We start from the raw sequence: 25,622 nt of genomic DNA, 5'->3' as shown, positions 1-25,622 counted from the left end.
ACAAATTTGCTGCAGAATTTGGCATTTTGTTAGATACACATAATTTTGGACTATTTAATTTATATAGCTTGTTTAATTGCTAGTCTCTCAAAAGGGAAAAACGGTTAAAAGCAGCAGGATGGGAAATACCAGGAGGAGATTTTCATCACTTAGCTGTGTATAAGTGAAGAAAGTGGCTTTGAGAGGGAAAACAGATGTATATATAGTACACTATATAGGGACATGCAGTTTTTCCTTTATGGATATGAACAGATTCAACATTGTAAGCAAAGTGAACATGAATTAATACAGGGCTTTAAAGATGGATTTCAGGAAAGTTTCAGTTTGAGTAGACAGTCAGAATAGACCCAATATGTGAAATGAAGGGAACCTTATCTGTCATTATAATGGGCTCAGACTCAAAACAGGGGTCTTAAACAGCAATTATACAATGGAATGGAAAATTGCCAGTTTAGGAGAGTTCCAACATGTAACTGAACATTTTCAATGAGCTTTAAAAAGGAAACTAGCTGAAAATTAAACCAAGCTTATCACCCTTCAGATAAAGTAACTGGCTCCAAGTTAAAAATAATACCGAAAGTCCTCTGTTCTTTAAGAATAAAGAGCCTATGGTTAGGAACACCTGTAGATGTTGTAAGCAGAAAAGCCAGTGAAGGAAACAATGAGCGATATTTTGAACCAAATATGAACGAAACAAAAAGACAGTTATCCTAGATCTGTCCAATTATACTGCTCTAAGAGAAAACTCAGCACCCAGCAATTTTCTGTCATTCCTCTAAAGTCCCAAGGGGAATTGCCTATTAATACAGATGGACAACAATGCAGCTTTTATGTTACTAAACGTGCCGCGTATCTATCATTAATTCTACCTCTGTAGAATATCAGATTGCTTAGAAAAACATTTTAAAGTTGAAGAGCCAGAGGAAAGATGAATTGACTTGTAATACAAGTTCAGAAGAGGGGAAAGGGAGAGTTTTGTCTTGAAGTGAAAATGTTTGGTTGTGAAATGTGAAAGAAAACAGTAACAAGCAAACTTGAGGGTGTATATAAATTTTAGAAGCCTTGATGAAAAGTGGACTTTACTTGCCTTGTTTTACTAAAGCAATTCAGAAGTGAGAATTTCTATCAATCCTAAATCTTTTCACCAGACCCAATATTTAAATGTTACTTTGGGACTACTATGAGAACATTCCTTTCTTCTTTGTGACATAAGTCCTATCTTACATGGAATTTCCAGATAAAATTAAAGCAGAAGGGTTATTTTTAAGGCTCCCTAAAATTTCCCTCATATACACACTTACTAACTGGTCTATGAATTGGAAAACTTTCACTATGTATAATTCAAGAAATAACTGCAGAATTCTCTATGGTCCACAGATGTGGTCAGAATATTTGCAATAAAGGCCATAAGAAGCCATTGACTCTTTCAAGGTTATCATAAAAGTTCAGTTATATAGGTGTGTGAAAAGATAAACTCTTCTCCTCTAGGGGCCATAACTCAACAGCATGAGACATGTCAAAGAGCCATTGCGTATTCTCCTTGTTTCAAAGATATTGTGGTCTCAGCTAATTTTGTTAAAACCGTTTCAGATCATCTTTCCCAATCTGTGAATTGCCTTTTAATTATCCTACTGATGTCTTTCAAAAAGTTTTAATTTTAATAAATTCCAAGTTATAAATTTTTTTCTTTCATGGTTCATGCGTTCTACATCCTAAGAAAATCTTTGCTACTCCCAAGAGAGCAAATGTCTCCTATGTTTTTTCTAGAATTTCTAGGTTTAGCTTTTGTTTAGGTCTATCATCCATTTTAAATCTAAATTTTGCACTAAAATTATGTATGTGATGTAAAAGTTGAGGTTCATTTCTCATATGAATATATACTTATTCCATTTGTTGGAAAGATGCTTTTCCTCTTTGAATTGCTTTGGTGCCTTTTTGTTTTGTTTTCTTTTTAGACAGGGTCTCACTCTTCTGCCCAGACTGGAGTGCAATCACAGTTCACTGCAGCCTCAACCTCCCCAGGCTCAGATGATCCTCCCATCTCAGTCTCCCAAGTACGTGTGACTACAGGCACACACCACCACACACAGCTAATTGTGCCTTTGTCAAAAATCAATTGTCCATATACGCATAGGTCCATTTTTGAACTCTATTCTGTCCACTGGTCCTTAACATTGCTTATAAAACATGTCACTGGCAATAAATTCTCTCATCTTTTCTCTGAGTCTTTTCACTTTTTGAAGATTTTTGCTGAATATCGAATTCTAGGTAAACATGTTATTTTTTCAGCACTTTTAAGATGGCATGCCAAGGTCTCTAACTTGCTGTTTAAGAAAAATAGGTAGTTATTCTTATCTTGGCTTCTCTGCATGAATATACTTTTTTTTTCTTCAGTTGCTTTTACAACTTTCTCTGGTTTTCAACAATTTCATTATGATGTACCTTGATCAGATTTTTTCTGTTACCTTGTTTGTTGAATTTCTAGTGATCTGTGGGCTTATAGTTTTCATCAACTAGGACACTTATCAGCCATTATTTCTTAACATACTATTTTTGTTTCCACTACTCCAACTTCTAGGACACAAAATACAAGTATATTAGATTAGTTGATATTATCCCATAGGTGCCTAAGACACTGTCCTATTTTTTTTCTCTTTGTATTTTAGCATGCTTTTAAATTCACTAATTTTCAGTTCTGTAGAGACTGATCTGCTATAATTTCATCTATTCCTTCTTACCTAGCTAGTGACCAAAGAAGTCAAATAGCAGCAGTGATTTAAAAATAAATCTTACACATACTTAAAATAAAGGTATAAGGCCAGGCATGGTGGCTCATGCCTGTAATCCCAGCATTTTGGGAGGCCGAGACGGGCAGATTGTCTGAGGTCAGGAGTTCTAGACCAGCGTGGCTAACATGATGAAACCCTGTCTCTATTAAAAATACAAAAAAATTAGCTGGGCATGGTGGTGCATACCTGTTGTCCCAGCTACTCGGAAGGCTGAGGCAGGAGAATCGCTTCAACCCGGGAAGTGGAGGTTGTAGTGAACTGAGATCACACCACTGTACTGCAGCCTGGGCAACAGAGGGAGACTCCATCCAAAAAAAAAAAAAAAAAGGTATAAATGTATTGGCCACAAATAAAATATGTAAGGACTATTAATTTAGAACTGTATAAGTAGGCTGGGTGCAGTGGCTCATGCCCATAATCCTAGTTCATTGGGAGGCCGAGGGCAGAACCACTTGAGGCCAGAAGTTCAGGACCAGCTGGGCAACACAGCAAAATCTCTATAAAAATTTTTAAAAATTCGCCAGCCATGCTGGTGGATGCCTGTAGTCCCAGCTACTCTGAAGGCTGAGGCAGGCGGATTGCTCAAGCCCAGGAGCTCGAGGTTACCGTGAACTATTATCATGCCACTGGACTGCATCCAGGGAGACACAGCAAGACCCTGTTTCTCAAACAATTTAAAAAATAAAGAAATGTGTAAGTAGTTTTTCAATACCTTCTTTATTATGTCTATAAAATTATATGGAGCACTGGAAATATTATTGAATATGACACCAATGACGTGCTATTGTATTTTTTTTAATTTTGACTTCTTTTAAAGAAGGTGATAACAATCTGTGGAAAATGCTTTTACTGTATCATGCCAATATACTGCAAGGAGTATTTCAAAATAATATAAAAGTAATTCACAGACTTAGATTAAATGAAGATCAAATGATCCAAAAATTTTTCTTCCTTAGTTTTTCACAGCAACTGCTAAAGTCCATAAGCTGATTTTTCCAAGAAAATTATTCTAATAATTTTGAGTGTTCAATCCGTGCAATGGTCCAGTCAGGCTTTACTCCTTGTGTGAACTCCCTCTGAAACCTAGGAAAGATATTGCAAATAATGTAAATCTTACATCAGTCCAAGTATGTCTTAGATAACTATGTAATTTGCAAGTGTATATTTAGAAGAATTTTTGGCAACAAGCTAATGGTTAATATTAAATCAAAATCAAAACAAATAAAAAGTTTAACCTACCCATTCAATCACAATAAATATACCCACAAAATTGAAGTACATTCTCAAGTAGTGTGAGTATTTTTAAGGGACTAATCTATATTCAACATCTGCCAGCCCCTAAGAGAAACTTGGATATTATTCTGTTTAAATACTAGCTATAACACATGCCGAATATGAGGAGAAATAAACTGGACTCTGGTGATGCAAACAGCACTTTAAATACATAACCTAGGATACAAGAAAAAAGCTGTTTTTCAAATAGCACTGTTACCAATTTAGGAATAAATAGTGGAATTTAGTTTACATACATTAAATCAATCTTGAAAATAACAATGTTTATGAGGTACCCACAGTCTTAGTAAGAAACATCAGAAAAGATAAAGTTTAGTATTGATGACAGTGCTCTTTAAAAATGATTTCTTAACAGACAATTCAGTAGATTTAAATTAAGTATTTAAATATATAGAATATTTTGGGTAATTACAAATAAAGCAAAATTTTAAAAACACATTTCTTCCAAGAAAAGAAAAAAAAAAAAAAAGAGGATATGATTCTCTTTTACCTTAGTAAAACAGAATACATTTTATTTCTTAGGTCATTTTGGAGGTTTGTTATTTTGTTATTTTAAAGCAGATTTGTGTAACTCTGGCAACATAATCATTTTTTAAAAAATAAATGTCAAATTATATCTTCACTGACATGCTCCAGCAGTTTACTGTTGTAGACTTTATTCACATAAAAATACAATACAATGTCTCTTTTACATAACCTGCTAACTTCCTACTATACAGTATGTCCTTAAGGGCAGTATCCCTTCAACTTTGTATCTGAACCTCTACCAGAGCATGTGGGCACACAGATGATCAACAGATGTCTAGTGAATAAATCATTCATGTACCAATTATGGCAGATTTTATTTTCCAAAAATGGCCACAACCATATCTCCCCTCCTATGTGCTCTTCTGCTATGTGACCTTGCTGTTTTTTGCCCCAAAAAGCGGGGGACTCTTTCTATACCCTTTGAACTATACAGATCCTTTGACTGCTTTGACAAGGAGACTATGGCAGAACTGATGTTCTAATTTAGGGCACAGACCTTCACTGGTTTAGCAGCTTCCATTTTCTGCCTCCTGGAATTCAACCACTCTGTGAAAGATATGACTAGTCTGAAACTACCACAAGTCCAAGCCACAAAGAGAGGCCCTGGAGAATGCAGAGTCATGGAGAAGCCAAGGAGTACCAAGGTGCCACACATGTGAGTTAAGAAGTCACTGTGGAAATGAATCCTCCAGCTCCTGCCACCCGTGTTGATGCCAGGTGAAGCAGATAAAACCCCCTAACTGAGCCTATCCAAAATTTCTGAGCGTGAAATAGCAGGCAAAATCAATGGCTGTTTGAAGCCAATGAATTTGGGAGTAGTTTGTTAAGCAGCAATAGATAGTTAAAACATCATTTAATTAAATTTAGCAACATTACCTCTTTCTAATTTCTTAACTCTCCTGTTTCATATCCAGTGTGTCTTTCTGACCTTTTCTCTTCATAAATAACTTGTCAAATTTCAATTCTTTTCTTCCTAAAGATCTCTTAATTTTCATACCTTCAAACTACCTTCCATCTTCTGGAGAAAGGAAGTAATGAAATCTGATTAAACTTACTCATAGCTTGCACTAAGAAGTTGTTTAGTTTCCACATTCTGATTCCCCAACTTAACCTGGAATACACTGGCTCCTCTTAAAGTTTCACTGGGGATGTTGGCACTGGTTAGATACCAAAAGCACATCAGGATGTTAACAAACTTCCTTCCTTAGAGAAAAAACATATACACACACATACAAACACAAATCAAAAAAATCTATCATCCATATATACAAAATGAAATCAGAAATTGGCAGTAGTCATACAGTTGTTACAGGTCAAATTCTGTGCTTATTCTGATGTGACTTAAAATATTTGTATTGATACTGTTTTATTTTTAGTAAATTGTCTTAGGGTTTATGGCATACTTGCTCTCTTCTCTGTATCTCAGTAAAAAGCTACTACTTAACTGAGCACATACTTTACTAAGTATACTATATGGATTATTTTCAATTAGTGGCATTTTCTTTTTCTTTCTCTTTTTTTGACACAGTGTCTCACTCTGTCACCAGAGCTGGGGTGCAGTGGCACAGTATCGGCTCACTGCAACCTTCGCTTCCCAAGCTTAAGCAATCCTCCCACCTCAGCCTCCTGAGTAGCTGTGACCATAGGCACGCACCACCATGCCCGGCTATTTTTTCATATTTTCAGTAGAGCCTGGGTCTTGCCATGTTGCCCAGGCTGGTCTTGAACTTTTGAGCTCCAGTGATCTGCCTGCCTCAGCCTCCCAAAGTGCTGGGATTACAAGCGTGAGCCACTGCATCTGGCCAGGCATTTTCTAAGATTATAATAATCTCATGACAGATATGTGTTGTCAAACCAAAAACGAGGAGAAAAATAATATTTTTTGCTGCTCAGTAACTATCTTAACTTCAACTGCCAGAAAGAGTAAAGGCTTTCTATTCTACCCTAATTCACCTTGCTGTGCCTGGTGATTCTGACAACCTCCTGATGCAAAAGTTAGTTAGTGACCATGGTGCTGAGATGCAATTTGAAATATTAGGGAAAAAGAAAATATTTATCACTAAAAATATCTTTACAAATGTTTCAAAATAATGTGTGCATGAAAAATTTTATCATCATTAAGAGTCTCTTTCTTCTACCTTAGGAAGTGTTTAAGCAGAGTCTACATTTCCTGTGTGGCTGGCACATAATACATATGCAAATAGAGTCATCCCTTGAAATCCATGGAGGATTAGTTCTAGGACCCTCCTGTGGATACCAAAATCCACAGATGCTCAAGTCCTTTATATAAAATGGTGTAGTATTTGCATAACACACATCCTCCAGTATACTTTAAATCATCTCTAGATTATTTATAATACCTAACATAATGTAAATGCTAATGTAAATAGTTGTTATACTGTATTATTGAGAGAATAATGACAAGAAAAAACTGTACATGTTCAAGTATAGATGCAACTTTTTTAAAAATATTTTCTATCCGAGATTGGGTAAATCTATGGATGTGAAACCCCCAGATACAGAGGGCCAACTTTGTATGTATCAGGAATAAACACTGAATTATCAGGAATGCTATAGGGAAAATGTATGCCTCAGACAAGAAGAACCAGATAACCACTAAACTTCCTCCCAACTTTTTTCATTATTCTCAACTAGATCCAATTTGGGAGTTCTGCAGTTAATCTTTTCAAATCATCTTTAGTTGACAATATCTAATTTGATTTTCTTTTACCCCTCATTCCTTCCGTATAAGGTGCAGTTTTAAAATACTCAATTGTTTCCTTCAAGTTACTATTGTATTGAATAAAAATAAAATAAATAAATAAATAGTAGCAGAAAAAAGTTCTAGATAGAAAGGCTTAAGAAATGATGACCATGTCTCAACTCTTTCAGAAGTAGGTCTTTAAAGAATGGATATAACATTTTCTTGGAAGTTCTATTAATTTCTACTTGTCCTGACAAAACTCTTTTTTGTGATTATCCACTACTTTAGCTTATCTGGACAATTATGGATCATTTCAAGTTGACTATGCTCTGGCATTACCTTTCTCATCATAGTAAATGGAGATGTCTCCTGTTGATGTAAATACAATTTCATCTATGTTAGCAGCAAGGGCATTTTTATGGTTGTCAGGTAGTGAAGTAACCTTTTCTTTCAATACATGTAGCACCTAAGTTTGAAAAAAGCAAGCCATTAGTTCACCAATACCATTTTTGAAACCTTTCAAAAAGTGATCTTTATCATGGAATACATTTTTCCAAACCTATTTTTAAATTTACTACCATATTTACTCATCCTCAAAAGCAAGGCTGAAATGTATCTCATTATTCAACTAGGTAATTCCTAACAGAACATTCTATGTAAGAGCAATTGAAAGACATCATAATTACTTACTTATGCCTTAAGTAGCAGGAGTTATTCCATGCTTTTATGTGACCCGAAGTACCCATAAGAACAGATACAAAGACTCTACTTTGGATGCTGGCACACATGCTATTTTTAAGCATAAATAAGGAAACTGTGCATCATTCTATTGCAAGAGAATAGCATTTATTTTTAAAGCAAAATGTAAAATATACTTTACCTCTTTGGCCACAAGTTCTTCCAACAGATCAAATTTACACTGTGACAGCAACTTGGATACATGAGCAAAAGCCTTGAAAAAAATATTAAGGGAAGTGTGGGGATTATTATTTCAAAATACCATACCATGTTCATATTTAAATGGCTAAGTGTAATAAAGACTATTTTATGGTAATGGTGATAAACAACATCAAATATTAATTTATCAAGGCATGACTCCTTCAAGGTTGGTTGACTTTTTGTATATGGCCTTGCCACATATATAGCAGTAAGTGACTTGACCTTTAATTCTGGATCCACCTTCAGGACCTGGGAAATGACAGCGTGTTGTGTACAATCTAGATATCTCAATAAAAATCCTCCTTTATATTTCTTTTTAAAATGATGACGTAAACAATCATTTGACAGCTGTATGACCCACCTCTTAATCATGCATAGATAGCAGTTGGAAAGGAGAACAGTCTAGATTGCACTGGGAGTCTGGAAATCTGGGCTGAAGTCTGAATCTCAGTATGGGAGATAATGTAGGTTTGAGAAAGTGGGAGAAAAGGTCATTAGTTTATATGGTCTAAAACAGTAGATCCTAGCTTTGAAGTGTGAAATTCCATTTTCAAGGAGGGAAAATCCCAACTGCAATTCTCATTGCTAGCAATGAGAAATCAAACTGTGAATTAACATCCTACCTGTCTTCAGGGAACTTTCAGTCCACTTGGGAAAAAGACAAGTAAACTGATAAGTTTAGGAATTTTGACAGGGATAAGAACAGGATGACTTGGGAGCATACAGAAGAGCCTTCTAACCCAATCTGAGAAGATCAGAGAGGGCTTCCTAAGGGAAGAAACATCTAAACTGAAATCTGAAATAAGCTGAAATCTAGGCTGCCAGAGGATGCACAGGCATGTCAGATATGGCATATCAGAGAATACTACCTAACTGTTATAGGATGAATTGTGCTCTCCTTCCCCCAAAATTTATGTTGAAGCTCTAACCCCCAGAACCTTGGAATGTGACTATATTTGGAGATAAGGCCTTAAAGAGGTGATTAAGTTAAATGAGACCATCAGGATGGGCCAAAATCTAATCTGACTGGCATCCTTAGAAGAGGAGCAAATGTGGAGTAAGAACCACCAGGAGCGCACATGCACAGGGAGGACCATGCAAGGACACAGCAGGAAGACGGCCATCCGTAAGCTGAGAGAGGCCTCAGGAAAAAAACCCCTCCGACACCTTGATACTGAAATTTTGGTTGTTTGCTTTATATAAGCAACATTGCATACAGACTGGCTGATGAATTGGGTGGAAATACTACTTAATAGCAAGGAAGGAGGTGAAAATAGCTAACAGCTGGAGAACCACTAGGACTGGAGTGACTCCAAAAATGCTGCAGGCTCCTCTGTGTGTTCAGAGGAAACAAGTACTGAGGCCTGATTCCTGCCAATGGTGGGGCGATGATTTCCAATCCTTACTGAAACATAAATGAACTGGTACCATCATATGTGTTATGAGGTGGACAAGCTCATATATCATCGGTGGGCACTGTAAAGAACAGGAGGATCAATACAACTTACCACTGCATGGACAAAAGATTTTAAGAACTGACAAGAACAGAGGTTTATCCCTTAATTATGATGCTGAGTTAACCATCTTAATCAAGCTTGTTCTTTGACTTTTTTAATGTAAATATATATAGTAGTCAAGAGTTGACTCAGAGAAGCAGGCAGCAGGAGTTAATACTGACACTTATTACATAAAGTTGAAAACATTTATTTACAACTGATAGGTCTCATAAATACAAATGGCCATGATTATGGAAAGAATCTGAAATAAATTTGGAGTAAAAATATCAATACCAGTATACAACCAATATTGTAAAATGATTACACCAATGGTATGGTTTTAAGGCATATGGAGGTATGAAGCAGGAAATATACTTTATGAATTCTATTGTGGTTTTTGTTTTTGTTTTTTGAGACAGAGTCTCGCTCTGTCGCCCAGGCTGGAATGCAGTGGTGCCATCTCAGCTCACTGCAACCTCCACCTCCCAGGTTCATGCGATTCTCCTGCCTCAGCCTCCAGAGTAGCTGGGACTACAGGGGCGCGCCACGGCTAATTTTTGTATTTTTAGAAGAGACGGGGTTTCACCATATTGGCCAGGCTGGTCTCGAACTCCTGACCTGTGATCCACCTGCCTCGGCCTCCCAAAGTGCTGGGATAACAGGCGTGAGCCACCATGCCTGGCCAACTTCTATGGTTATCAATAGTTTTGCAATGTTTGGGAACGATACAATCTGTAAAGGAGTCAAAAAAAGAAAAAAAAAAGGTATACATGGCCCTTAATCCTAGAAAAAAAGCATGTACCCACAAACTCTACAAATAACCTCAGGGCCCAAGTGACCACTATCATAAGGGTAAGGCAAGGTATAATCAGCCATTCAGAAACAGGTACGTAACTAACGAAGTCAGGGATAAGAATCTCTAAAGGCTAAATATTTTCTGTGTGTAGGGTGCTGCGCACTTAGCCACAAGGCAGTCTCAGCAAACCCTTTAAAAGGGTAAAACTGCTCATCTCCAGTTTAATCTTTAAGGAGTATGGGGTGGTGTGTTGGTGGACTCTGTCAAATAAAGGGCAGAAAGTTCTGCTCTTCTACCCAAGGTGACATTACAGCACTTTGGAAATGTTATCTCATTTATTCTTCAAACTGACCCATTTATTAATGTATTCTTCAAACTGACCCATTTATTAATGTATTCAACAAACATTCATGGAGGGCCTACTATGTGCCAGGGATTGTCTTGCCCACTTTGTATATTTGAAAATTACGTTCAGACAATATGAGACCATATAGCTTTTTCCTTTACTTTTTGAGACAGGTCTTGGCTCTGTCTCCCAGGCTGGAGTGCAATGGCACCATCACAGCACTACGTCCAACTCCTGGGTTCAAGCAATCCTCCCCTTCAGCCTCCTAAGTAGCTGAGACTACAGGCGTGTACCCCCATGCCTGGCCAGAAGCTTACTTTAAGTCAAGCAATGGCTGGAAAGCTCTATGTCTGGGCCACTAATCACTTTGGATCACTTGTATCCCAGTGAAGAAACTAAGCACTTCTGCGAATAATAGTTGAACTCATTAGAGACAGACAAGTCAACCAGGAAAATAAACAAACCTGCTTCGCTCCCTCAGAGAACTCTGCGATGCTGAACTCTTTGTCGAAATAGGCCCAGATAAGGAAGGCCTTAATTCGAGTCCTAACCCAGTTGATAGGGTTGGAGAATCCCAGGACGATCATCTTGGTTTTCTGGTGCTGCTGGGGCTTCTCCTCCGTGCTGTAGCTGCGCTGAGGGCAGGCAGGGAAAGAAGCGAAGGCTGTGGGGAGTCCCGGGCGGCTGAGCACTGGCCGCCGGGAGCCCTGGGCAGGTAGCGCCGAGGCCGCCAAGGCCCAAGCGCTTCGGGGAAATGACGCCGCTCCCGAGCTGAGGCGACAGCGGCAGAGGTAGCAAAGTCTGGCCGACGGCAGCCTCACCTCGGCCGCAGCGGGAGGCCGGAGTCGGACGGCCCCGCAGGGCAGCGACCCAGAGTGCCGCAACTGGGGTAGCAGACGAGCGGCCAGCGCCATTTTTATATGACCCTTCACCCCGGTGCTTGCTGGTGCTGTATGGAAAGGAAGTCGGTGGGAAACCACCTCAGCGGTGTCGGAGAAAGAGACTGGAGAGCAAAGTGGACTTGTTGCTGCAGCCTCTGATGAGTCGGCCCCGTCCCTGCTCTCCAGCACGCAGCCCAGGCCGAGGCCCTTCGGCAACCCGCCCCGCGCTCCGACCCAGCCTCTCTGGAGTCCGCCGGCCTCGCGGACCTTTTCTCTGTCGCTCGTGTTTCCGGGCGGATGGCGCTGAGGAACGCTTTAGAGCCGAAGTTGCGAGCACCTGTAAGAGGGCAGGCGTGAGCAACCATGGCCGGACAGCACCTCCCGGTAACCCGGCTGGAGGGCGTTTCTCGGGAGCAGTTCATGCAGCACCTCTACCCACAGGTGAGTCTCTTGCGCGGGGCAGAACCCCGGGAAACCAGCGGGAGACGCGTCTTCACCATTTGGACGACGGGGAACTGGTTTTTAGAGACCCAGGGTGTGGGAAAGAGGCGCAGGACGGCAGCAGATGACTGGTTGGCCCTTAGGCCAAGGGAAAGGTGCACGTGGGACGCCGACTGGCTCCTCTATTGAAATTTCCGGAGAAAGCCCCATGTTTCTAGGGAGCAAGATGATGGCGGAGAGCTGAGTGCGAGAGGTATTTTACCTAAACTCTACTCCGCATCTGTCAGTCTATTCCGAATTAATGGGTTTGAAGGCACAACTTTTCACTCCACTGAGCCAAAAAGGAAAGCAATGGGATTCCCCCGGGAAATTCCTACTTGTCTTGAATTCTAACTTACTTAGGTTCTAGTTCCGACATTGGAGTCTTTTATACCTGTAGTTAGAACCTTAGGTCTTTAAAAGAAAACTCAGAGAAATATTAGGGGAACAAAAAGTGCTTTTACTTGCAGTGCTTTACAAGGGAGTCCAGACCTAAGAAAAACAGAAGGTGTTAAAAGGAAAAAATCTACTGGATTACAGTCAGTTTATGGTAGGAAAAATACTCAGCAAGCCGGGCGCGGTGGCTCAAGCCTGTAATCCCAGCATTTTGAGAGGCCGAGACGGGCGGATCATGAGGTCAGGAGATCGAGACCATCCTGGCTAACCCGGTGAAACCCCGTCTCTACTAAAAAATACAAAAAACTAGCCGGGCGAGGTGGCGGGCGCCTGTAGTCCCAGCCGCTCGGGAGACTGAGGCAGGAGAATGGCATAAACCTGGGAGGCGGAGTTTGCGGTGAGCTGAGATCCGGCCACTGCACTCCAGCCTGGGCAACAGAGTGAGACTCCGTCTCACTAAAAAAAAAAAAAAACTCAGCAATTTTCTTACCTGATATTTACACTTCTAAGGGTGGACATCGAACTACAGTTCTGGGGCCGGGCACGATGGCTCACGCCTGTAATCCCAGCACTTTGGGAGGCCGAGGTGGGCGGATCACCTGAGGTCAGGAGTTAGAGTCCAGCCAGTAGAAATCCCGTGTCTACTAAAAATACAGAATTAGCCGGGCATGGTGGTGGCACATACCTGTAATCTCAGCTACTCAGGAGGCTGAGGCAGGAGCATCGCTTGGGGAACCCGGGAAGCGGAGGTTGCAGTGAGCCGAGATCGCGCCACTGCATTTCAGCCTGGGCAGCAAGAGCGAAACTCAGTCTCAAAAAAAAGAAACACTACAGTTCTGAGTGTTACAAAAATCAGGGATGGACAAGGCACGGTGGCTAATGCCTGTAATCCTAACATTTTGGCAGGCCCAGGTCGGTGGATCACTTGAGGTCAGGAGTTCAAGACCAGCCTGGCCAATATGGTGAAACCCCGTCTGTACAAAAAATACAAAAATTAGCCGGGCGTGGTGGCACACGCCTGTATTCCCAGCCACTCTGGAGGCTGAGGTCGGAGGATCTGCTTGACCCCAGGAGGTCGAGGCTGCAGAGATCCATGATCCTGCCACTGCACTCCAGCATGGGCGAGAGGGTGAGACCCTAGTTTTAAAAAAAAAAAAAAAAAGGCGGGGGTTTGGGGGACGTGGGAGGAATAAAGTTTTTCTTTTGATAGCAACCTACGGGAGGGGATTCAAGCCTTTATTAGTTGGGAGACTTGTACTAGATGGAATGTTCTTTTTCTTCCTGTCCCTAGACCCCCCCATCTCAGAATGTGCTAGACATTAGTTGCCTTAAGGGCAGTGTTGTGAAGATTAATGTATGTGGAAGTGCTTTGTAAGATGCATAGTAAAAGGTATTTTGTAATTTAATCTCTTCAGACAAGACATATCACAAAGCATCATTACATTTTAAAGAGTTGAAAATTACAAACAACTTTCTTTGGCCATAGGGCAGTAAAACTAGAAATTCATAACAAAATTGGAAAAAAAGACCTTTCTATCTGGAAACACTAAAAAGTATGAGGGAGCATAGTCCTATGAGTTTTTGTTAAATATTTTCTAATAACTCCATAATTAACACTGTACATTGTACAGGTACATGAATAGATAGACCAAGGGACTAGAATAGAAAGTGCAGAAATATCTATTCCTATGGAAATTTAGTGTATAATAAACATGACATTTCAAAAATCAATAGGGCAAAAAATGACTTTTTAAAAAATAGACTGTTTTTTAGAGCCTTTTTAGGTTCACAGCACAATAGACCACAGGTACAGAGATTTCTCATATCCTTCCTGCGCTGACACATGGATAGCCTCCTCCATGATACATCCCCTCATTAGAGTGGTGTATTTGTTGCAATTGATAAACCTACATTGGCACATCATTTTCTTTTTCTTTCTTCTTTTCTTTTTTTGAAATGGAGTTTTGCTCTTATCGCCCAGACTGGAGTACAGTGGCACAATCTCAGCTCACTGTAACCTCCGCCTTCAGGGTTCAAGCGATTCTCCTGCCTCAGCCTCCTGAGTAGCCAGGACTACAGGCACCCGCCACCACGGCCGGCTAATTTTTGTATTTTTTAGTAGAGACGGGGTTTTGCCATGTTGGCCAGGCTGGTCTCGAACTCCTGACCTCAGGTGATCTGCCCATCTCAGCCTCCCAAAGTGCTGGGATTACAGGCGAGAGCCACCGCACCCGGCCTGGCACATCATTTTCACCCAAAATTCATAGTTTATATTAAGGCATACTATTGATATTGTACATTTTATGGGTTTGGGCAAATTTATAATGAAATGAATCCACCATTATGGTGTTATACAGAGGAGTTTCACTTAGAAAATGATAAAATTCAGTTTATATCTCACACTGTACACAAGAATAAACTCCAAGTGGATCAGAAAAATGTAAAGAAATGAAACTACACAAGTTGTGAGTATACTTGGCAATACAAAAAAAATGAAGCTACACAAGTGCTAGAAGAAAATAAGGGTAAATTCCTCTATAATCTAGGTGTATGGAAGGCATTTCTAGCTATGACTCAAAATTCAGGTATAATATTAGATTAAAATTTGACTACATGAAACATTTGTTTGCCAGAAACACTATAAGCAAATTTGAAAGACAAATACAAAGTGGGAGAAAATATTTGCAACATTTATCTCATATAAAGGACAGTAAAAGCCCTTGTATGGAAAGAACTTTTAAAAGGGGGTAAAAGGCTGAAAATCTGGTAGAAAAATGAGCAAATGATAGAGGGGGAGAAAACAACATTAAAATGGCCTTTAAACTAGGATGTTTAAGTTTACTCTTAAGAGAAATAAAGCTACACTGAGATACAACTTCTCTCATATCATATTGGCAAAAATTTGAAAAGCTCTGATAATACTCTTGGTGAGGCCGTGAAGAAACTGGCACACTCAAATTTTATATCAAATGGTACAACTCTTTTGGCATGTCTAACAATGTTTACTTTATGACCCAGTAATTCCTCATTTAGGAATTTATTCTGGAGATATAGCTCCAAAAATGTGTAAATATTTACATAGTGTTACTGCACTTGCAAATTATTGGAAATAACCTAAATGCCTATGCAGACGAGAATAATTGAATAAATTATGGCCCATTTACACTGAGGTATACTAAGATGTAAAAAAGAATAAAGGCGATATCTGAACTGATAGTGGTGATTTCTAGGATATATTTATGAAGTTTTTAAAAAGTACATAACGAAAGAAAATATATAGTAAGCTACTATCTATGTAAAAAAGGGAAGAGATAATGAAATACATGTTTTTAATCACTTTGCAAAAAAGAAAGGAATGATAAGCCAAAAATTAATGAGATGATTATGCATAGGGGATGTGTGAGTATGAGATGGAAGAATGTGGATGGGGTGACTTTTGTATAGTTTTGATTTGGGTAATCACGTTAATGTTTTACATTCTAAAGTCATAATAATAAAATCAACAAGGATGGAAAAGTTATTTTTTAAAACACCCTAATATAGAATATAAAAAGTAACACATGAACCTATTTAAGTGGGAGAGGGAGAAGTTACCCAAGTCACTTTTTTTAAACACAATACTTTAATTATATGTCCTCAATCTAAGACAGAAAGAACTGAAAACAAACTAAATTCTAGTTAGTACAGTAAGTCCTCATTTAACGTTCTCAGTAGGTTCTTGGAAGCTGCAGCTTTAAGGGAAATGACCTATAATGAAACCAGTTTTACCCCAGGCTAATTGATAGAAACAAGATATAAGTTCCAGTGGCATATTTCTGGTCACAAAAACATCACCAAACTTGTAAATAAAGACCCAAAACATTTCTAATCTTAAACATTGAAGTAAATGTGAGCTACATGAACATTTAAGAAGGATTAATAAAAATAAATAATTACTCAATTTTTGGTGAATTGTTATGTGACAGTGGTCATAGTAGTGGTGGGTTAAATCAAGGAATAAATGTTTACAAATGGAAAATTGTAAGGAGCACCTCCTACCACTGAACAGTTCAAAACAAGTGTGGCAGGTTCACTGAGTGCTTTCATACTGACTTGTTTATTGTGCACTTGAATGATTATCATATGCTTTACAAATTTTTGTTTTACATACTTTGTATTCACTTCCTCCTTCATTTTCCAACCTGCTTATCCCAGTTCAGGGTCACAGGTAGCCAGAGTTTATCCTGGCAGCTCAGGGCACAAGGTAGGAACCAACCCTGGACAAGATACCATGTCATCTCAGGGCACACACACACATACACGTGCACACACACACACACACACGTGCACTCATTCATGCTGGGACTATTTAGACATGCCAGTGAACCTAATGTGCACATCTTTGGCTTGTGGGAGGAAACCAGAGTACCCAGGGAAGACCCACAGAGATGTGAGGACAATGCAAAAACTCTACTCAGACAGGGGCCCTGGCTAGGAATTGATTTTCTTTTCTTCCTTGTCTGTGTTATAACTTTACTTGAGGACCTGTTGTAGACATGTTTTTTTTATAGTGGTGTGACCTAACAGTGGCAAAAGCAAATTCTGTGAATTCTTTACTTCCTGTGAATTCTGGGATTTTGCAAGTCATTAAACATTGAGGATAATGGGAACTAGGTTTCCCACGGCTGAAAATCGGAGTTACAAATTCAGTAGATTATAATGAACCTTGAAATGTTTATGGCTCATACGTACACCTGTTAGGTATATGTGTGTGTGCATGTATTATATATATGGACATATATGGAGAGAGAGCTGAACAGAATAGGTATATGCATATATGGGGTGTACGTGTAGATATATTTGTGGGATATACATAGACCCTCACATATATCCTAGCTCTGTCCACTCAGAAGAAACCAGAGCTACTTTAAGAAATGACTGATCACAAGGCTGAGCAGAGAAAGTATCAAAGATGTTGGGTCATGTTGTTTTGCCATAATGTAAGGAAGTGCCCCGGTTAAAAAGTCACAAGAAGCATCTTGAAGGGGCTTACTGGCCAAATCTGGGATAATTTGGGTGTCAAAATTATACCACTAGATTATTACCCAGTGAATAAAATAATTCAGTGGAGAAGTTAGAGCTCATTTCGATATTAGGATGCCAACTAATAAATGTAGAAGAAATGATGGAGTTTAGAAAAATCACTGTTTTTTGTACTCATCGTAGCAAAACATCGTGTGCTACCTGATGTGGCATGCTGAGAAGGCTACACCATTCCTTTTGTGGCACATTCCTTTTCCAAAATGTGTAACTTGAGTCTAATTATGAAGAAACTTGAGATAAACCCAAATTGAAGGGTTTTCTAAAAATAGCTGGCCTATACTCTTCCAAAATGTCAAGGTCATAGAAGATAAAGAGGCTGACGATTAAACATTTCAGATTAAAAGAGACATAGCAACTGAATGCAGTGTGACATCTCAGATTGAATTCTGGGTTAGGAAAAAACGATAAAGGAAATCATTGGGACAATTAGCAAAATTTGAATATGGACTGTAGATTAGATAATAGTATTATGTCAGTGTTTTGTTTTTTGTTTTTTTGTGTGTGACAGAGTTTCACTCTGTTGCCCAGGCTGGAGTGCAATGGCACGATCTCAGCTCACTGCAACCTCCGTCTCCTAGGTTCAAGCAATTCTTCCACATCAGCCTCCCGAGTAGCTGGGATTACAGACATGCACCACACTTCAATTTTTTTTTTTTTCCAATTTTTATTTTTAGTAGAGATGGGATTTCACCATGTTGCCCAGGCTGGTCTCAAACACCTGACCTCAAGCAATCCACCCTCGGCCTCCCAAAGTGTTGGGATTATAGGCGTGAGCTACTGCGCCCAGCCTACGTCAATGTTAAATATAATTTTGGTAATTATTCTGTGGTTATATAAGAGAATGCCTTTGTTCTCAGAAAATATACTTAAGTTTTTAGAGATAAGGACCATGGTGTCAGCAATTTAACCTTGAAATGGTTCCAGAAAAATTAAATTATGCTTAATTTAATTTCAATTAATGATAATATGTCCTTTTATTGACAGTAAGAACAAATCATAAAACAAATGTGCAAAATGTTAACAGTTGGTGAATTGGGGTAAAGAGTTTACGGAACTTCTTTGTAGTGTTCTTAAAACTTTTTTATAAGTTTGAAATGACATCAAAATTAAAAGTTACAAAAATATTTGACTATAAAGTACAAATTTTAGTCATTATATATTGATGGTCTTGCAGTTTTGTTTTGTTTTTCTAATCTTAAAATTTTGTTCTAGATATTTCACATGGCCCCTCTTCTTGTTTTAGTCACAACATGAACTGTCAAAAGCTTTGAGGTCGAGCATCTTGGGAGCAAGAGTCAGATCTTACTTGTTTTTTGTCTTCCTGTTGCCAAATACAGCTCTTGATGTGTCGTTGGTTTTCATGAATTTTGTTGTTGTACTTCTTTCCCCACTTACAGAGAAAACCTCTTGTGTTGGAAGGGATTGATTTGGGGCCATGTACAAGCAAATGGACAGTGGATTACCTAAGCCAAGTTGGAGGGAAGAAAGAAGTAAAGATTCATGTTGCTGCAGTTGCACAGATGGACTTCATTAGTAAGAACTTTGTATATAGGTATTTTCTTCTGAGGTTTACTCTGGGGATACAAATAACTTTTTTAAAACTTTAAAAATATTTTTGCATTATTATACAAAGACCATATGGCATTTCATCTTTTGGCTGGTTTGATGTAATCATGGAATAGCTTACTGATTTTTAAAGAGTGGTTTTTAAAAGACAAGAATTCTGAGTTTACATAATTATACAATGACAATTTTTTATTTTATTTTTTATTTTTTTTGAGACAGAGTTTTACTGGGCCACCCAGGCTGGAGTGCAGGTGCGTGATTTCGGCTCACTGCAACCTCTGCCTCTCGGGTTCAAGTGATACTCCTGCCTCAGCCTCCCGAGTAGCTGGGATTACAGGCACGTGCCACTATGCCCAGCTGACTTTTGTATTTTTAGTAGAGACAGGGTTTCACCATGTTGGCTGGGCTGGTCTCAAACTCTTGGCCTCAAGGCATCCACCTGCCTCAGCCTCCCAAAGTGCTGGGATTACAGGCATGAGCCACCATGCCTGGCCAACAATTTTTTAAATAGGGTATATACCCAATACCTTCTGGAGTCATGGAAGGAAGAGAAAATTTCTGTAACTAGGGTTAGATTTCATACGAAGTTGGATGTGCCGTACTCATTCAATGCTTGATTAATTAGTTGATCCTATCACATTAGTAACTGTTATCTAGAATAGGAAATTCTAAAAGGCTCGTGTTTTCTTTTTCTGTCCTCTCCAGAAAACCAGGACAAGCTATGTTTGGTATAATATTTCATCATCTTAGATAACTTTTAAAAATCATACTTAATTTTCCCTTTTGATAAAATAGTCTTAAGTACCTTTAATTTCTCCCATGATTGTCATTTTATGCTGTGGAATTTCTTAAAAGTAAATAAGAAATAGTCAAAAGCTGCTGATTGTCTAAAGATGAAAGTTTTAAATGCTGTCATCTTGCAGATTTCATTTGCTATTTATTCCCATGAGTTTCATTTAAATTGTTAAATTAAAAACAAACAGCTTTCAAACTCTGAGCATGTGAAGTTCCCAGCAAATTCAGTCTATTGAAAAACCATGTAGTTCACAAGACTTCAATTTAGAGATGAGTTAAACAGAGCTTCTAATGTCCACAGCCATTCCTTTCTCATTAGTTTTCCAAGTTCATATAGCAGCTGCCAAAGCATTGCTCAGTTTTTAATCCTTTGAATAGTCACCATAATGGTTTTAGTTATTAATAGTCCATGAATTGAATTTAATTGCCTTAAGTTTTTCCAAGTGTAGGAACTTTTCATTTTTTATCAAATTAAAAATGCCAGAACGATGAGTGTTTTTCAGCCAGCAGTTAATGATGTTTATTTTCCAGGGAGTCCAATGCCATAACAAATGAGTACTGAAACTTCATCTTGAATTGCCTTGATGTTTTGTCATGTCTTTTTAAACTTTTCAAAACTTGTTTTTGAAGCACATACATTATGTAATAGTTCCTATCGCAGCTTCCGCCAAGCCTTTCACTAGAGCTACTAAAAAGTTGCAAGATTATTTTTTTAGTGCAACAAAAAAAATAGGTTTAGTCATTTTTAGCATTTACCAGGCAGTAGGAAAGAAGGAATGCAACCAGGCCAAAGAGAGACTAGAAAGTAAGAAACCCTGCACACACATATATATTATTGTTATCACTTGAAATTGAGGTTGCTTTTATGCTTTATCAAACTTTGGAAGAGTGATACATTAACAAGTATGAACTTTTACTTCTTTCTTCTTGGTAGCGCTCATTGTTCAGAGTCAGGAGAGTATGGACAAAAGAACCTTGTGTGGTGAAAGGATATTGTTGGCATTCTTCTGATCATAGATTTTTTTTAAAAAAAGTCTCATCATGTAAGGTTTGCCACATCTTCCTGTCACATCCTGTAATTCCTGTCATCCTCTTGCTCTTGTTTATTGTACTCTCATCAGTTCTGATCTTGATTTTATAAAGCAGCCTTTTCCAAACGGGGAACAAGACAGTGAAGGGCTTTTTTCTTCTTTTTTAAAGTGTTGATGACTACTTGCATGCTGCAGAAGGGCACGTTGTCATTGTTAACCCCACCATCTGTCCTTTGCTGAGCACTTATTATATTCCAGGTACTGTGCCAAGCCATCTAGGTTATATTACTCATTTCAACTGCAGAACAATCTGTGAGGCAGATATTTTTAATAATAATTTCACAGATGAGGAAAGAGAGGTTAAAAATATTAAGTAACTTCTCCAGGATCACATAGCTTGAAGTGACGGAACCCAAGGTGTTTAATTTCCCTGACTCCACGGAGCCCATGATTAAGCCTTCTTTGACATTACCTTCCTTACTGGTGCTGCCAGTCCAGACAAATGGCACTTTAATAACCAATGCCCTTCTTTTTGAAGCATGGATAAGATAGATTTTTAAAAAGCCAAAGAACTTCCCAATTTACATACCTAATTTCTCCCCCATCTGGGCTTAGTAGAAGCTATGACAGGTACCATTACCTAGGAGAGAAGGTTGCTGGTGGCATCCCAGTTCTGCTTCTCTGGGCTGAGCTACTCTGTCTGCTCTTTCAGGGTCACTATTCTGCTCTGTTTTTCTAAAAGTCTTGAAACACTTTTTTGTTCTCCCTAGTAAGAAAGCTAAGCCTGGGTAAATGCAGCAATTATAGTAGTAGCTATGGTCCAGATAAACTTCCCCACTGGCCCAGACAAAGATGCTTTGAAGAATGAAAGCAAGAAGGAATGAAGGGTATATGGTGAGGTCAGAGATGGGAAACATTGAGTAGGAGAATGCCAAGTAAATTTGTTGATATTAGTCAGACACTATTTATAGTCAAAGAAATAGTACTCTGCATTGGTCTAAGTAGATGGCAGATCCCTCTTTTCTCTCCTGCAGTGCTCACTCTACATAATTACCAGCAGTGGCCTCAAGTTCAGATTGACATACAGAGCATCCACCAATCCATAACCTGGCTTCAGATTCCCTTACCTTTCTGCAGGAGGATATAAGGCAGGAAACGGCATTCTAGCAGGATAGTATCAGTGGAGTCTCTATACAAATCCAGGGACTGTTTTTTGACTCATCAAGTGACAGCTTAGTTGTAAGGGAATGAGACAATGGAGGTAGTATAGAAACAGCTGAGCTTAGGTAAAACATACGGTCCATAGAAACCAGTAGCTTGAAACACCCCATGAACTTAGTTTCTGCTTTCCTCCAAGGACCATACTCAGGAGAGTTGCACTACACATAGGAAAGCCAAATCATCTGCTTCTGAACAAGTATTTGTAGTCCATTTTTAGGCCACCTAGTGCAAACATAATTCATCTATCGGATTATTTTTACAATAAACAGTGTTACCCGATATCACAACTGACATTCCACATTTATCTTTAATTTTTTTGTATTCAACGTAATTCATGGGTTCACACCGTGTTTGTGTTTACCCAGTATGTTTCTGGGAAAACAGTGCAAGGAGAAAGTAAGCTGGCCCAAGGTCATCTTCTCATAGAGAAGGAGAAAGTATTCAACCTTTTCTTTCAACTTTCTCAGTACAGAGTTCAAGTGGGAAGATATTTAGTAGTAAGACTGAAAAGATTACAGCTTTTAATCACAAGTTTGGAGGCAGGAGTGTAGTGGGGGTAGCAGAGGAGAGGCTTTTGAGGACTCATTGTCTTGTTACCTATACCATATCATCTTCATTTACAGGGCAATACTTTTGATTCTAGAGAGTAAAGGGATAGATGCAATCTAGAGTAAGAATATCCTTCTGGCTCAAGAGTGTGATGTAAAGGAAACAAATTTTGGTTCCACAGTGTTCAGCCCTGTTCATCAGGATGGAAGGAGACAGGCATTTGGGCAGAAATTTTGAAGAATAAAAATTGGTCACTTCACTGGAATTCTCCTTGAACTATTCCTCAGAAGCCTTAAAATGATAGAGGGTGGTGCAGCAGGATGAGAGCAGTGTTACTGGCTTCTGTGTTCTGTGATATGCCAAAAGGCAGGAATATGGGGGGTGGTTATCTTCATGGGACCATTTGTGTACTGTCTCTTCCAAAGTAACACTAGTAGTTTGCCCCACTTTTCACAAGATTTGTTTTGCCATGACACTTAAAAATAAGTAGCAATCAGAACCTGAAAGTCTGTATATTTACAAAGGTCATCAGATACCATAGAAACATTTTTCTGTCATAACTTGGAATAGAATATTGACCTATGGAAGGATCCATCTGTACCATAGATTTTGAAATCTTTAATTCCAAAATTTCAGACAACTTAGGTCAAGTAAACATACTGCTCAATAAGTTTTGAAAAGTTAGAATTTCATGTAATAGGTTATAATAAAAATTACAGATATTATAAAACAGGAAATTATATCCAACTCCAACAAGCCTTTATGTATAGTCATTAGATTCTTACTAGTTGATCTGTTATTATTAAGTCCAAGAATTCTTTTGTGTTTATTTCAGAACTTTACCTTTTGACCAGTTGGTCCAGAGGGCAGCTGAAGAGAAGCATAAAGAATTCTTTGTTTCAGAGGTAATTGCTTTTAACATTTTTAAAATTAGGCATTAATATCTATATACTAAATGGATTTCCTTATGAAGGAATAGTATACAAGAGCTATAGCCTTCTCTGATAGACATTCGTAAGATTTGGTTGGATGCATCATAGATTGTAGCTCTGCTATTTATTAGCTCTCAAACTTTGGCCAAATTATTTTTCTGTACTTCAGTATACTCATCTGTGAAATGGGGGAAATAATAGTACCTATTTTATAAAGTGTTTGTGAGGATTAACTAAATAAAATCAGTAAAATACTTAGCAGTGCCTGGTGTGTGGAAATTACTCATTAAATGTTAGCTATTAATGTTACATCCTTTTAAAATGCTTTGGTCTGATATGTCAACTTCAAATGCTAATGGAAAACTTCATTTTCATATCTATTGACTGTTAGACTGTTTCTGTATTCTTATTATCAATGTGATTTCTTTTGTGTATATTTGCTATAATATTTGTTCAGGATTAAATGCGGAAGAATTCTACTTAATTATAGTCTAGCTTTAAATAATTCAATTTAAATACCTTGAGATAAGGCATCAAGGCCTTGTATATAAATATGTTTTTAAAAATTTCCTGTGTTGGCCAGGCACAGTGGCTCACGCCTATAATCCTAGCACTTTGGGAGACCAAGGCTGGTGGATCACCTGAGATCAGGAGTTCGAGACCAGCCTGACAAACGTGGAGAAACCCCGTCTCTACTAAAAATATAAAATTAGCTGGGCGTGATGGTGCATGCCTGTAATCCCAGCTGCTTGGGAGACTGAGGCAGGCGAATCGCTTGAAGCCGGGTGGCAGAGGTTGTGGTGAGCTAGATCGCGCCATTGCACTCCAGCCTGGGCAACAAGAGCGTTAATTGTCTCACAAAAAAAAAAAAAATTCACTGTGTTATTCAAAAGCACATTTTAAAAACAAATTGCTTTTTAAGCTTTGAATAAACCTGTTTTCTGCATTTGAGCCAGCTGGGCTGGGCAGTTTAGTTCCAAAAGGTGTTGCATTTTTACAGTCCTCTTGTCAGGTAATAGTTACACTAGATTACCGCCGCAATCCCCACAAACTCTGTAGGTCTGTGATTCTGTAGTATAACCAAAATGTCTTTTTAAATTGATTCCATTAGCTACACCTGAGAACTGTTTTATAACTTTATAGCCATGCTTTGAACATGTATATTCAGTTGCCCTTTGGTACTTTCCTGTCTAAGGGTAATCAGTGGTATAGATTTAAATAGCCATGAAATGTGAAGTAAAAGAAATAGACACATGGTAAAAGATTAAAGTCTAAAAATCATGGAAAGTATGTAAACAAGATCAACATGAACTGTCAGTTTGGTCCTCTAGGATGCAGATGCTGAGATGGAATTAGGAGTGCAAAAGGCTTTTTAAATAGGAGAAATACCTGTGAAAGGAAATGGGAGGAAGCAGGATTGGATAGGGGAAGCCATGAGCTGTAGATACAGATCTGACAGTCTCTGACGGCTCATTGGAACTCCTGAGCAGACTGCCTGTGAGAAAAGTCCTGCATTGGGTGGCAGTGTCTAGGTCTTTTAACAGCTTAAGTCACTGGTTGGGACTACCCCAAGAAGAGCATGACCTAGGTTCCAATCCTGAAGTGGACCTGAAGAAGTTAACAGCCGGTAGCTCTAAGCTAATCACACTCCTTGCAGTTAAGCAGTGAGTTCTTTCCTGAAGGAATTTCTGAGCAATGCACTTCTGTGTCTGCTGCATTAATTTTATTTTTTAAATCTTGAAATGTTAGAACTAGTAGAAAACCCTTAGAATTTTGAAAAACATATTTTGAAACCTAT

The 25,622-nt window shown here is 38.6% G+C and overlaps 2 protein-coding genes across 3 annotated transcripts in view; one reads left to right on the top strand and one right to left on the bottom strand.

The window, feature by feature from the left end:
* Positions 1 to 3,481: 3,481 nt before the first annotated feature.
* Positions 3,482 to 12,489, bottom strand: MAIP1 (matrix AAA peptidase interacting protein 1). 2 transcript variants are annotated; one of them, XM_025404748.1, is made up of 6 exons: positions 11,356 to 12,489; positions 8,195 to 8,266; positions 7,654 to 7,780; positions 5,666 to 5,813; positions 5,017 to 5,028; positions 3,816 to 3,863 (listed from the first exon to the last, which is right to left on the bottom strand). In XM_025404748.1, the coding sequence occupies exons 1-5, from the start codon at positions 11,803 to 11,805 to the stop codon at positions 5,022 to 5,024; spliced, it is 804 nt and encodes a 267-aa protein (XP_025260533.1). In that variant the 5' UTR covers positions 11,806 to 12,489; the 3' UTR covers positions 3,816 to 3,863; positions 5,017 to 5,021. The 2 variants fall into 2 exon arrangements, with proteins under 2 accessions (XP_025260532.1, XP_025260533.1); XM_025404747.1 differs by lacking the exon at positions 5,017 to 5,028 and having other exon boundaries at positions 3,482 to 3,872.
* The window catches only part of TYW5 (tRNA-yW synthesizing protein 5), a 26,723-nt gene continuing 12,971 nt past the window's right edge, over positions 11,871 to 25,622 (top strand). The window contains exons 1-3 of the mRNA XM_025404746.1: positions 11,871 to 12,213; positions 19,128 to 19,282; positions 23,728 to 23,797. Of these exons, the coding sequence (XP_025260531.1) occupies positions 12,136 to 12,213; positions 19,128 to 19,282; positions 23,728 to 23,797 (303 nt within the window). The 5' untranslated portion in view covers positions 11,871 to 12,135. The remainder of the gene's footprint in view (positions 12,214 to 19,127; positions 19,283 to 23,727; positions 23,798 to 25,622) is intronic.

This window comes from Theropithecus gelada, chromosome 12, assembly GCF_003255815.1.
Source record: "Theropithecus gelada isolate Dixy chromosome 12, Tgel_1.0, whole genome shotgun sequence".
Taxonomy (NCBI): domain Eukaryota; kingdom Metazoa; phylum Chordata; class Mammalia; order Primates; family Cercopithecidae; genus Theropithecus; species Theropithecus gelada.
This window is presented reverse-complemented; position numbering and strand designations above follow the sequence as displayed.

Excerpts from the sequence above, each read along its gene's own strand:
- MAIP1 (XM_025404747.1), bottom strand. The coding sequence starts at position 11,805 with ATGGCGCTGGCCGCTCGTCTGCTACCCCAGTTGCGGCACTCTGGGTCG. Across the intron at positions 8,267-11,355 it reads TCTCTGAGGGAGCGAAGCAG|GCTTTTGCTCATGTATCCAA; the intron begins GTTTGTTTATTT and ends ATTTTTTTCAAG. Across the intron at positions 7,781-8,194 it reads AAGAACTTGTGGCCAAAGAG|GTGCTACATGTATTGAAAGA; the intron begins GTAAAGTATATT and ends TTTCAAACTTAG.